We start from the raw sequence: 14,427 nt of genomic DNA on the forward strand, positions 1-14,427 counted from the left end.
CCGGTTGTCTCCTTTCATAATGATCTCCTTGTTTTTTCAAAAATATAGATTTCTTAGATTACCTCACATGGCTCTGCTATCCCCAAAAAATTTCTTTTTCTTTTTTTGTTTTATTCTTTTCGGTTCCCAAGTTTGAATGTTTTTCTTTTAGGTCTGCTCCTATTAAGGCTGCTTTCCTCATGTCTTTACTTTCTGAACAAAATGCTGGATTTTAAAAAGATGTCTTTACTTGGGGAAAAATACAATTTTTCGGGAACATTTTATTTCACAAAACCTTACAAAGACACCAAAAATGTCTTCCCTTTGTTAAAGTTTTCTCTTTCAATTGGGAATATTTGTCAGTTAGATGAATGTACAGTTATAAAAACAGAAGGCCCCTCTCATTTCTTATCTCTCTTCCAATCAGATCCAAGCGTCCTGGCAGGTTCCTGGTTAGGACACACGGACGCTGTGTGGGGATTGGCATACAGCGGTATCAAAAACCGCCTCCTGTCCTGCTCGGCCGACGGAACAGTGAAGCTGTGGAACCCAACAGAGAAAAACCCCTGCATTAGCACTTTCAATACAAACCATGGTAAGAAGAAGAAAAAGGGTGCGCTTCTTTGCAGGAGGGAGTTTGAACAGACTTGCTGATGTTTACATCTGTCAACAGAGCATGGGATCCCCACATCAGTGGACTTCAATGGTTGTGACCCTGCTCACATGGTGGCATCCTTTAATAGCGGAGACGTGGTTGTGTATGACCTGGAAACTTCCCAGCAAGCACTTGTGCTCAAAGGACAGGGAGATGGCAGTAAGAGCACAAACAACCATGAACAGATATGAGGTGTGTGATGGGTTTTTGAGGACAGTAAACAGTGTTATCCCTTTCTCTCCCTCCTCAGCTCTGTCGGGGTCAAATCATATAAATAAGGTGGTGAGTCATCCCACGCTTCCAGTAACCATCACTGCTCATGAAGATCGACACATCAAATTCTTTGATAACAAGTCAGGTCAGTCTGCAGCTACTCCCCAGCTGTGTCCATCACTCCAAAGATGGTGAGCCTGATTGGTGAGATCAGGTTTCACAGCTCCCACTTCACAGACACTGTGTACAGAGTGACTCAGAATTATTTTGACTTGAGAAAAACGAGTCCTTCTGGAAGTGCTTAGGTGTGCCTTGTGTCCTCTATGCAGGTAAAGTGATTCATGCCATGGTGGCTCATCTGGATGCAGTGACCAGCCTGGCCGTGGATCCCAACGGCATCTACCTGATGTCTGGCAGTAAGTCTCATAAAAGTCTTCCTGGAGCTCAGAATAAAGCATTGAATTTAATTTAGCTTTTTTTAAATTAAATTCTGAAAGTTATTACAGTTCTTCATGCGTGCTGTAGATGGTGACTAGTGAAGATTGAAAGGTTATCTATTAGGGCTGAGTATCGTCACTGATTTCTAGAATCGATTCGATTCGTTTTATTAGAGACACAGCTAAGGGTTTTGCAATTTTGCATAATTTTAAAAAGTTTTAATTTGTTCAGTAGCATACTGAACAGCAGAAATTAGGTTTTCTTTTCCGAAGTAAGTAAAAGGAAAAAAGAAACAGCGGCCGACAGCGCTGTAAACAACGGCAGTGGGTGATAAGCAAGCAAATAATGCAGAAAACAGATTTTTAGATGGGAAACTATTCCTGAGAGAGGGAGAGCTGTGCAGGAAGTGTGATTTTTATCTTGGTGGAAGCAAAACAGTAAGTAGGAGGGAATTCATGACGATGTCTATGTGAAGCGTAGTTTGGATCATTTTGCTGCGGGTTCAGTCAGAGATAAAACCTGCAGCTTCAGAATCTAGCGCAAAAAGGACATAAACACAAAGCGCGAAACACCAGAATCGGTGAGCTGTCGGCTTTCAGCCCCGACCGTGTTCGTGCCGTCGGGTGAGAAAGGCGACATCTCACTGATTCTGATGCGTCGGCGGGTCCGCTCTTTGCGTTTACGTCTTTGTGCAGAACCCGTGCTCCTGCTCTCATTTACTGTTTTAGCTGTTTGGTGGTTGTTGAAATTTTGTGAGGTTTAACCTGAGATTCTGGCATTTTGGGCAAAATAAATTTATATTTAAAAATCGATTCAGGATTTTAATGAACCGATATCACGTTATCCAAGCTAGAATTGATTTTAATCGATAAATCGATAATCAAAACCCATCCTATTATCTATGTAAGTTAGTTCAACTTTGCTTTGTACCATTACATGACTGAGTATTCTCTTTAGTCTATTTACTTGTACAGCACATCGCATTGATTATCATGTGTGCTCAACTAGGACACTTGCCTCACAACGGCTTTGTTCACAGCTTTAAGTCAAATGACCTGCAGTGCTATATGTTAGACCCCGTCTGCGTATATACCCCTGTCACCACAGTTATTCCTCAATCCTTATGCTCCTCACCTCACCACGAACACTTCATTTGGCAAGCTGGCTTTTCCATGTGAGGAGATTTTTGACTAAGACCCAAGGGCATGCATTTTGTCATGAGCTCTTTCACTCGGGTCACGTTAGTAGAGAAAGTCCTGGGAGGTGCTGCTCTTACACGGCACAATCCTCTTCTCAGAGTCCTTTGACCCAGTTTTAGAGTCGTCAGACCAGTATGCTGCCAGTCCTGCTGCGCTGGCTAGCCAAAACAAAACACCTGTTTCCTCTGTTTCACCGTATAACTAAGAAGCTCTCCTCTGACAGCTGAGAAGCCATTTATGTTTTGTGAGGTTTTCTGATGACGGTAAAAAAAAAACTTCTTTTTTTTTTTCTTCTTCTTCTCAGGACTAACCACTGCATGTATCAATCCGAAATCTACTCATTTCACTGTGTCTGGCTATAGACAGGATCTGGAAAAAGCTGATTTAGTTAACCACCACCTATAGATCCATTACTGACAGTTTGTTTGGCCCTGTCTCACAATCTAAACACAGGTGCCCCCACAGCTCTTCCATCCAAGATTTTCCACATTTCATTTAGACACATTAATCAGGCTTAGTGACAGAGCTCATGGTGCAGGCATTGCCCATCTATGTTTGGATCACTGGTTCCCCAGACAACCCACTGGTGCCTCTCCATATTGAGGTCAGATGTCTTTGGCCCAAGTTCTGTTCAGGTTGTCAGCCCCAAAAGGTGATGCACTTTCCTATCACAGTCTGATAGGCACACCCCCACAAAAACACTTTTGGTGTCTCAGGTTGTAACATTCAGTTTGACATCAGCCGTTCACACTGATTTCCATCCACTGTTTCACTCTGTGTACTTTGACCAAATGTATTAACGAACTGTCAGCTCAATGTGAGGAGTGGTCACATCTTAGCCTATTTGGACAATTGGGGTTTGATAGCAGGATCCAAAGAGCAGGCTGTGATGCGGGTTTCACTGGTCCTGTCACACATTCAAGTACTCAGTTTCTCTGACCTTTCAAAAAATGCCTGCTAACCACAAGTCAGCAGGTCTCTTGTCTTGGGCTGGAAATATGCTCAGTTTCCAGCTGTGGATGTTTGTCAGGGCACAGAATAGCTGCACTCAGTTTCACTTGGGGCACAGACTGCATTTCCACATAATATTGCAATTTTATGTCATGGTGATGGCATGATGGTTGTAGAGCCTGACTGATGTAGTATTTTTCAGACCAATATTTGGTGATTTTTTTAAAATAGGCAATATATATTGGCCAATAAAGCTTTATCTTCTAGACACACAAAATATGAATGGATTTCCCTAAAAATTGTTAGGTGTAATCATTTGAGTCCTTACCAAGATTGTATGAAAATGAAATTTAAAAATAGTTTTGTTTTATTGACACGAGAAGTCTTGGATTACTTGCTCTGCCCAACTGCAACTTCCCTGTTGGGAAACGGCAACCAGCTGATCCGAGCATACTGCAGTCTGGTGGACAAACTATCCAATGGCAACCCTCTTAACATGGTTGAACGGTCTTTTTTTTTTTTTGTCTCTCCTTCCTTATTTATTTTTCAGTTATCAGCAGAACAATTAAAATTATTTGGCAATACTAAGAAATCGCCTTACCAATATATTGGCGTGTTCAACAATATTTAATCAAGGTTTTAAGGATGACAGCATGTCAGTGGTGAATTCAGTTTCTGCCTAGCTGCTCCTTGCATGTTAGCTTTTTATCCTTTGAGAGAGCCCGGCTACAGTGCATGTAAACATTTATACCATTATTATTACAGACAGTGTGTGGCATAACACTAAACATTGGTTCAGTTCATTGTGGGTTGTTGACATTTCTTTATGGGCTTAATTTATTCTTTTAGAATCTTTTTCACTTCAGAACGCTGGACTTTAAACTGTTTAGAAGTCTCCTTATAACCCTTCCCAAACTGAAGGGCAGAAAGAATTTCTTCTCCAATATCATCTTTTTAAAAGCTTCAAACTGCCAAGAACTTCTCCTGTTGCACAGGTTCTCATACTCACTGATAATTACTTAAGTGCATCTGAGTAGCAGAATCTGGTTGCCACTTACTCTCTTGATTCCTAATGGCGTAGTAGGTTTGGAAGCACTAAGGTTCACATAGTTTTTCTCACTCTCTTAATTTTTTGATACTTAAAATGTTAGAAATGAGAGATGATATGCTTTGTGCTTATATGGCTATGTATGCATTGTAGCTTGTTCCTGTCCTTTGCTAGACCAGTGTTTCCCAACCACTGTGCCGCGGCACATAGGTGTGCCGTGAAAGATTATCTGGTTCCACCTCATTAGTACTCTAAATGACTGGCGTGAGTAATGGGCAGAACAATTACATTCTATTGTAATCTCTTGTAAACGCTACAAGAGATGAACAAAATCAACTTTTGGAGAATTACATTCTCTTCCACTAGAGGGCAGTAAAACTACCTACTCTAATTAAATAGAATGCCAACTGCCAGTAAAACAGAAGACGAAGAAGAAATGACATAACCGTCATGCTGTGAATGAGACAATGCAGTGCGTAATAGCAATAGATAAATATTTGAAAAGAACAAGTAGTCAATCTGACCTGGGCCCTGGAGAAAATTCTGACCCAGATGAAGGCCCTAACATGAGTAGTGGTCAGAAAGCAAAAAAGGTACACTGGGGACAAACCAAACCAATTCCACTCTGCCTGATGCACGGGGGAAAATTATCAATGTGCTTTTTGTGACATTTTTGGTTTGATGGTGTGCTGTGTGATTTTTTTTCTAATGTGAAATATGTGCCGTGGCTCCAAAGGGTTGGGAGACACTGTGCAGACAAATCTGGCAGTAGTTAATTTGAAACATTACAGAGCAAGCTAATTTTACAGCTATTTAAGCACAGAGAGCTAGAGATTAATTAGCTGACCTCTTTCACTCACTTTCTATGTACATAAGATAGTTTGCAGTTAGTCCAGGTAGCAGCTAAGATAGATTAGGCTCAGCGCAGGGTCAGTTTTGATCACAGGAACTAAGCACATGTGCCTTGCTTCTGCTCATGTTATGGCAGTTAAGGCAACTGTATGACAAAACTGTCAGTGCATTCAAGATTTTAATATAACATTAATCGTTTGTTTCTATCACTTCTCAAGTCAAAAGAAACGGAAATGAGTTTGGTTTGTGCAATTAAATTACTTTGTAACAACATTGACATAATGGCTTACATTTTTTTCTTCTCCTCAGGTCACGACTGCTCTCTGCGTCTGTGGAACCTAGACAGTAAAACGTGTGTTCAAGAGATCACAGCTCATCGTAAGAAGAGCGAGGAGGCCATCTACGACGTGGCCTTCCACCCCTCCAAGGCCTACATTGCCTCCGCTGGAGCCGACGCCCTTGCCAGAGTCTACGTATAGACGAGGAAGAGAAGATTTAAACAACAGAAAAAAGAAAACAAAAAAGAGGAGATGACCTCAAGGTGAGGGATACAGAGACAGACAAAGAGAGAGAGGGGCTAGTCTGTACACAAACAGGATTCAGGTCTGTTCAGGTCTCTGAACACAGAATATATATTAATATGAAAGACTGGAGAATCTCCAACGGACAACTGAACAAACACACACAGGTTTCTTACACAAATTTTTAAGTTAAGAGGTGGAGTGGTGTGATCTCCCTACAGCTAAGAGACAGCAGAAACGCGTTTAATGATCAACTTGGAGCAGCTTGCCTGAAACCCATCTGGCCCCTCACAAATCCCTAAGGTAGCTTTGACACTACATGCCTGTCCCTATTCACTAACACTACTGTGACTCCTGATCCCAGACAGAAGAGCTGGAGCTGAGGGCAGACGTAAAGGAAAAATCCCCCCAAAATTAGACCTGGTCAGAGCTGGCCAAGGAAAGCAGCCTGACATCTAGATGAGTTAACCCATCGCTCTTTTATTTCTTACTGTTGTCATTTAGCATCGTAATACGGCGGTCAAATGTAGCACATTAAACTGTGGAATCGTAGCACTACAGCCTACATGTTGTGGGGACATTTTTGCACCTTTCCCCTGTTTCTCTTTCTGTCCCACTGGACTCAATGCTGAGTCAATGCTAAATGTTCAGGCATGTCTGAGTGGAGACAGTTACAACTCGAAAAATGGCCCTCGTGAGAAGTTGCCTGGAATCTGTATTGAATTCACCCCCATTTGGCTAATTTTTCTCCAATAACTCTAAAGAACTCTACTTTCAAGGCAGTTCAGAGCAGGCTTGCAGTCCCGAACAGTTATAATTGGCTGCCAGTGTTTTCTCTATGTTTGTTATACATTATAAAAGCTCTATTACTCCCCAGGTGTTGAAGCTTCAGTGGCATATGAAACCAAATCTAAGCACAACTGTAGTGCATTAAGCAGTCTGCTCTCCCAGTCTGACACTTGACATGAGGTGATACAGCTAGAAATGTCCAAGAGTGGAGCATTCTAATGAGTCTCCAAAGTCTGCACTTTCTCCTACTGTAATCCATTTAGTAGAGCTAACCACTAGTTGAACTAGCAAAAATATAGAGTAGCAAAGAATTCGAGTTGAGTACAGTTTTGTACTGTCTTTGTTGTGCTTTGTACACACTGCTTCTTCACAGTGTTTACGTGGAGAAGAGCGTCTCTGTTCAGATCTTTTTTGTGTGTGTCACACAGCTACCTGCACAGAAACAAAAAATTGAACTATGTCATAGACTATCATCAATCTTTAAATGCCGAAACACTGAAAAGTAGCAGCTATTTAAGTTGATTTTAGACGTTTGGCCTGTTCAAAATGATTTCCAAGTTGCAAAAATACCTAGTAATCAAGTGTTTTGTGTGTAGTCTAATTCATATGTGCATGAGTTTAAAGTGCATTTTAATTAGCTGCTCAAAAAACATTTGCCAATTTATAATCATACAACATCTAAGCTGTTCCACTGGTGGACATTATTCGAGATGCCCGTGTCCCAACACAGGAAGCTGTAAGCTGTTCTATGTATCATCCATAGTATGATCAGAATAGGGGTACTTGTGTCCATGGAAACACTCCTCCTGTCACAACAATTTCAGCATCTGTTTAGTGACAGTGAAATCATATTAGCCACATTAAACCCTGCTTTAAGACTGCCTGAGGAACTGTACTAAAGAGAAAGCCCGGAGGTTAATCAGATGTTGGAGTCACATCCGAGGGGGATTTTTCCTTTAAACCTTCAGAAACGTCAACCTGAGAACAGAACATGTGATGTTTGAACTTGTTTTTTTCTCTCTTTCACTTTTTAATAATTAAATCTGAACTAAAACTTCTGCAAAGCAAGTTTTACAGTTTGTAAATGGGGAAAAATTAAGAAGAAATATGTTTTGAGCAAACAGAATGGATTTAATATCAGATTTTGTTTTTGCCTCTGAGAATGTTTTGGTGAGAATGGAAGTTTGGTTAATACTCACCGACCTCAGCCTCCTGCTGGGCCTATCAGAGCCCCACGTTTAACAGTGTAACAAGCGGAGGATTCAGCATTACTGTAGTTACATATTTTTGTTTGTGTAAAACAAATCTAGTTTTTATAGTCCTTTTTAATTCTTTTTAAAAATCCACAATATAGTTACTGCCACAATGGATGACCCATCAACCAAAAACCTCACCTCAGTCTGATATGTCAGGACGTCTGGCTTCAGTTTTGGGCCCTGATCTCAGATCATGTAAACACAGGAACTGCTGCTGCTGAGTGTTGAGACAGCTGAGGAGAGGGTCAGCTGTATCTGTTAGTGTCTGTCCTGATGTTAAATATCAACCTTTAATATACATTTGTCCATTCGAGCTAATGTCTAACATGGCACACATTCCAGTGTGAAACAGCAGCTTATCACAGTGATAAGGTGTTTGCTCCAGAGGGTAGAGCATGCAAGTCCAATATCATCAACTGAAAGACTCCAAGCACAAGATACATTTTAATTACTCCACAGTGAAACCCTTGCGTCTTTTACACAACAGCCTTGGCATGTTAACTATTAGCTTTGTCTTATGCTAGAATTAGTTTTAAAAAGTTACATTTTTAAAAGACTTATTTGGCATAAGAAAGTTACATTTATATGCCAACTTAATGCTGGTGTAAGACAGAACTAATTATGTCCTGTAAAGAAATGTACAAACAAAATTAATTTGCATAGAAAATGTAATCCAAGCATACAAATGCAGACCTATGAATAAATGCAAGGTGCCGAATGCTTACTAAGTCATTCTGTTCATTCTAATTTACACTGCAGTATCTAGTCTTTGTCACTGCAGCCGATAAAATCACTGGGGGAAAAAAAGCCTGACCAACTCCTTCCTAGGCCAGTCTTATATGACCTTGTTTATGTAGACTGGATAAAATGACGTGAGGTCATAGCAAAAAGGTTTTACAGGTGAGAACTTCTTGAACTACAAATATACAACTTGCTGAAATGATGCCTTTTCCTCACAGTCAATATATTTGGCATCTAATTAGCTCTGTTTGTTTGTTTTTTAAGAAATGAAGTTTTAAAATGTTGTGTACACTGTACACATGAGCAGTTTGTTATAGTATAATACAGCTGCCATAAAGATCATTTTGATATGGCTGTAATTTTTTTTTTGTTATCATCTGAAGGGAGGTCATGGGTATAAACTACAAAATCTCATCAGGTTGAGAGGTGTTTCTAATATTCTGACCCATCAAAAGTAGTTTTTTTTAATTATATTTTCTGTACACTCACTTGTGTCAGAGTTCCACATTTTATATGTTGAACCCACAGAACTGACTCATTTGTATACGTGTACACACTCTTACACATGCAAGTATGCATTTTTGACACTATCACTAAGTGGAATATTCTGATATTTGTGAAGACAGATCTTACAGCAAGGCAGCTGTACTAAACACCATCCGTGTTTAGGTACCTATAATAAAGTGGTCACTGTGGGGGGTTCTTTTGCTTTGTTTTGTTTTTTAAAATTTGTTGATTAGTAATAAGCAAATTTAATTTATGTAAAAACAAGTTTTGTCCTCAAACAGGGCAAAGAATAGTTTGATGTACACAGATTTGAACGCAGGGCTGCTCCAGTTAAAGGCCAACTTCCAATAACAAACCGGCAAATAATTGGTTTAATGAGCTGGGAAATGGTACCTGAATGCAGCACGAGCTCAGTTCGAGTGTGAACAGGTGAAGTTACAGCTTTGTTTGGTTCAGGCTGAGACTTCTGCTCCTCCGCCTCCATCATATCGCTTCAATCTTTGAAAAGCTGCTGTCTCACTGGCTGGCCCACAGGGGGAAGTCTAATTTGTTGTTCTGGTTTGTTACGATCCACAGTTTTATTATTATATAATTTTTTTCTTTTATTTTCACCAATGCTACAGTTTACTGTGTAACTCTCGTTTGTGTAATGCATGATTAATACAATAAAATATTTTTTTTAGTCTTCCGAAAAATGAAAAAAAAAATTCTGTTTGCGAGATTTGATGAGTTTTGTGTTTTGTTTTTTATTTACAAACTATGAACAGCAGATTTTAAAGGCTGTACCACATAGAATACAGCTGTTGAAATGTACATAAAATGTCTATAATAACTATTAAACTGTGTACCTGTACAACACCTGCTGCCTGCTCTTCATTCTGTAGGAAAGCACTCGGTGTGTTCAATAGATTGGAGTTCCTTCGGTCCATATACCATCAAATTAAAATTAATCAAATTTAGTCATTGCAACATTTAAGCAATGGAACGCTTGTCTGTAAGCTTTGCTGTCTGTTCTACAGCAACAGCACAGGTGCTACAGTGACTGCTCTTTCTTGTGCTGTTTCATTTTCAGGCAGCGATAAATCAAATGTCAGGTGGTAAAACCACCTAAAGTGATGTAAGGTACTAGTGTTGGAGGACTTGCACTAATGGAAGCCAGAGGTTTTGTTTATTCAGATAATATAACTTTCTTCTTCTTTCCTTTTTTTTTTTTTTTTTTTTTTTTTTTTTGGTCATTGGACAGTCATACTTAGTGCGATGGTACAACTAAACTGGAAACTTTCTCACGTCAGTGTGAGTATGTCAGCACACTTTCAATGGAGCAACAGTAGAAGGCGATCAGCAGCTCCTTTCTGAGGATTTTCAGAAAATGGAGAGGCTGTTGGGCCTTCTTTAAAACCGCCAAGGTGTTTAAGCTCCATTAGAGGTCTGTGTCTATGTGCACACCCAGGAACTTAAAGCTGGCCCCCCTTTCCACGTCCACGGCTGCAGCAAAGACTTCCTGCCTCTGAAGTTGATTGCCAGCTCTTTTGTCCTGGTGATATTGAGGTCCAAGTTGTAGTTTGCACACCAATCCGACAGCCTCTGAACCTCAACTCTGTATGCTGTCTCATCACCACCAGAGATGAGCCCCACCACAGTGGTATCATCTACAAACTTACTGTAGTGTCTGGGTGGGTACTGACACAGTCATGTGTACAGCAGGAGACTCGGTACACAGCCTTGTGGAGAGCCAGTGTTAAGGCTAAGGGCTGGGGAAAGATGAGACCCCACTCTAACTCTCTGTACATGGTCTGAGAGAAAGTCTGATCCAGCAGCAGGTGGTAAAAGGAAATCTGATATCCAGCAGATATCAGTCTGTCCGGGAGTATCGTATTAAAGGCAGCACTAAAGTCAACAAAGAGCAGCCTGGCGTGACGCCCCTGTTGTTCAAGGTGGGAGATGGTGGTGTGGAGTGTTGTAACACAGGCATCTTCAGTTGATCTGTTAGCTCTGTATTCAGTGGTAATCTTCAGGCACAGGCATCATGTTTTCCTCTGTTTTTAACAATAATGACAATACAAATGAAGAATAAACCGGTGATCATATTAACCTGATCTATGAAAAAGTCGTTTGTAAAATTTCATCTCAATCGAAAGCTTCAGTAAAATTTCCACAGCTGTGAAGTTGCTATACACAGATACCAGGTGAAATAGCGACGGATCTGATCTGATTCACAGGATGTGAATCAGAAAGGCACAAACACTCATCATGGGCATAAATGGTAATTTTGAGCGTTTAGTAATGTCTTTGAACTGCTCTTTTTCCAGGGTGAAATGATTGTATATTATACATCTTTAAAGACTTAAAAAACAAGAACTCGATGTAGCACTTTGAATTTATTTTGGGGGATTATCTCCAATCCACACAGGGTTAAAAGTCAGATAAATCAATTTTCCCTCTCTTCCTGTACTCTCTCTGTCTGGTGTTTTGCCATTGTGGTTTATTTTTTACTTTGGATGTATTCATCAGCACACAAACGTCCTTCTGATACTTTTATCCAAAGCTCCTGAAGCAATTTCCTTGATAACATCTTCAGCTTGTAGTTTGTCCCAGATTACCAGGATCAGCCTTTCCCCCATCTAGGTAGTTTTTTTTTTTGTTTTTTTTTACTGTTTCAGTGAGTATTTAGGCAGCACGGTGGCACGGTGGTTAGCACTGTTGCCGCACAGCAAGAAGGTCCTGAGTTCAATTCCAACACCAGTTTGCATGTTCTCCCCGTGTTTGCATGGGTTCTCTCCGGGTACTCCGGCTTCCTCCCACCATCCAAAGACATGCAGCTTGTGGGGATAGGTTAATTGGAAAATCCAAATTGTCACTAGGTGTGAATGTGCGAGTGAATGTGAGTGTGAATGGTTGTCTGTCCCTGTGTGTTGGCCCTGCGACAGACTGGCGACCTGTCCAGGGTGTACCCTGCCTCTCGCCCTATGACAGCTGGGATAGGCTCCAGCGCCCCCCGCAACCCTGAAAAGGATAAGCGGAAGCGAATGGATGGATGGATGGATGTTTCAGTGAGTATTTAATGGTTAGAATATCGGATTTTCTGGTGTCCCTTAAAGCCTCTCTGTTTCAGGTCCTGTTTCTTTTGTGTGACCACAAGATTTGGTTTTGCTTTTTAGAAATGTAACAGTTTCAACTGAAATGTTTGAAACCAAAAACACACATAAAGACAGGAGACTACATTATAAGGATTTTATTTAAGAATTAATCTTGAATTTTAATCTCCATCTTCTAGATCAGGAAACAGGGAACCATCAGGTTCACTGCAACTTTGTGCAGCTTGACCAGTCTGCAGTCAGTTCGCTCTTTGGTTGATGGCTTCCTGCAGTCTCATTTGAGGCTGTGTTAAGGAATAAACATATATTCTTAGTGCTTATTTTCTGATTATATTGTTTTATGTATTTTAGTAATAAAGGCTTGTAAAGCAAGGCCACTTTTGACTCAAACTAAGTGCTCAGCCAGACTGTAAAACAGGAAGTTAGTGTAGAGCTATACAAGCATATAAATAAAAACAGGAACCCAGACAAAAAGAGAAACTAGTAACATATAAGGAGTTGTTTGTATCAAAACTATGTGTGACGTGTAAAGTACCAAAATAACACCTGTATGAGACACATTTTTAGCTTCTAATGTTAGAGATTCTGCAACTGGCTTTGGGCTGTGCAGGGCTCTCTCTTCCGGAAGATGATTGGATAAAGAAATATAAATGTTTTGACCACTCTGATTCGGGTTTTCTCTGTTCTACCATGGTGATCAAAGAATCGGGTTTAATAGCTGACTCTTTCGATCTTTGATAAAGTGTGTGATTATGATATGATGATGTGATCTAAAGATAAAGATGGGAAACGTGTTCCTTTTTCTCCGTTTACTGAACTCGACTGACATTTATCCTAATAATTTTCACTTACCAAGTTTGGAATTTTTATGAATTATAAGCAGTGATAATGACTGAGAACCTTCACAGACAAACAGTGATAATCAAAATTCAAACAAAGAAAGGGCTTAAAATATTTCACTTCATGCATTAAGAATGTACAACTCTATGTAATTTATGACCAAAAAACCTTTTCCACAATTTTCTTTTTTTGGGGGGGTTCCGATTGGTTCTTATATAGCACTTTTCTAGCTTGAGTGCTTTCTATGCAACATCCGCACACACATTCGCACTCTAATGAAAATATTAGCTAAGTGTTTTATTTTATTTACTGATTTACACAGAGGGCTTTACATTTACATTAGGCTACATTTTATAAAGCATGAAGACTCCTGTTTGTAGTGTCCCTGGAGACACAGACCTCTATCACTGGATTAGCATGTTGCTGAGGTAACAAGCTATCAGCTACATTGTTAACAGAGCAACAGCCAATAATAAAGAAGAAACTCCAGTAAATGAACTTACGTCTCTGTTCCTCATTGTTTCCTGTTGTCTATATTTTGGCCACCAGATGGTGCCCTGTCTATGTCAGTAACATGAACACAGGCAAGTGGAGCAGGTGTGAAAACAGCTATTGGCAAATATAGAAAATAAATACAGTTAAATGTTTCCATCAAAGAGTCGCAATTTAAAAATACTTGGCCAATTCTTTCCTCAGTTTAGAATTGTGTAAATTGAGTATATGGACATTTTTAGAAGAACTGATCTCTTGTCTGACAGATGAAGTGTCAGATTCCATACAGAGGGGATTTTGTGATGATAACAAGCACAATTTTCCGAACTTATTTACAGACGAATTTTTTGTCTTCAATATAGTTTCGATATAAAAATCCAATATGGCAAAATTTTAAATGTGACAGAAATGATGATGATTACTTAACTGGTGAAAAGAAACATTTTCTTTCTTTCTTTTAAACTAGCACCCTGCCTCAACTTACAAACATGTTGTTTGTAATCTGTCAAAGACTAAATGCAAACAGATGCAAAAATTGGCAAACAAAATGCAATAAATTTAGTAAAACAAGCTACTCCAGCCACTATTTTCTTATATCTCCCTACCTTTAAAACTGTAGTTGTTCAGACAGCAGATTTTTAATCATAATGGAGAAAAAACAGGTAGTCCTGCTCTGAGTCTTGCTCAAAGCTAAATAAATGATATTTTTCTAAAGTAATGACATAAACCAAAAGATTTATGTGTCTAGGTGTACAGGTGTAAACACAGCAACACTTCCGTCCTTGTTAATGAGATATTACAGAGAAAGAGACTGCACCTTAAGGAAATCCACAGACATCTACACAGTTTGT

At 39.7% G+C, this 14,427-nt stretch overlaps 1 protein-coding gene across 2 annotated transcripts in view; it reads left to right on the forward strand.

Moving 5' to 3' along the window:
* Positions 1–10,007, forward strand: part of strn3 (striatin, calmodulin binding protein 3) — a 32,927-nt gene extending 22,920 nt beyond the window's left edge. For both annotated transcript variants that reach the window (XM_086274026.1, XM_086274027.1), the window contains 5 exons: positions 407–574; positions 653–793; positions 885–992; positions 1,177–1,263; positions 5,645–10,007. In XM_086274026.1, the coding sequence (XP_086130152.1) occupies positions 407–574; positions 653–793; positions 885–992; positions 1,177–1,263; positions 5,645–5,814 (674 nt within the window). In that variant the 3' untranslated portion in view covers positions 5,815–10,007. The remainder of the gene's footprint in view (positions 1–406; positions 575–652; positions 794–884; positions 993–1,176; positions 1,264–5,644) is intronic.
* Positions 10,008–14,427: the final 4,420 nt, after the last annotated feature.

Source organism: Aulonocara sp. 'chitande type north' Nkhata Bay, linkage group LG19 (genome assembly GCF_057382095.1).
Source record: "Aulonocara sp. 'chitande type north' Nkhata Bay isolate Kocher_YH1m ecotype deep benthic linkage group LG19, A_spYH_male_GT1.1, whole genome shotgun sequence".
NCBI classification, from domain to species: Eukaryota; Metazoa; Chordata; class Actinopteri; order Cichliformes; family Cichlidae; genus Aulonocara; species Aulonocara sp. 'chitande type north' Nkhata Bay.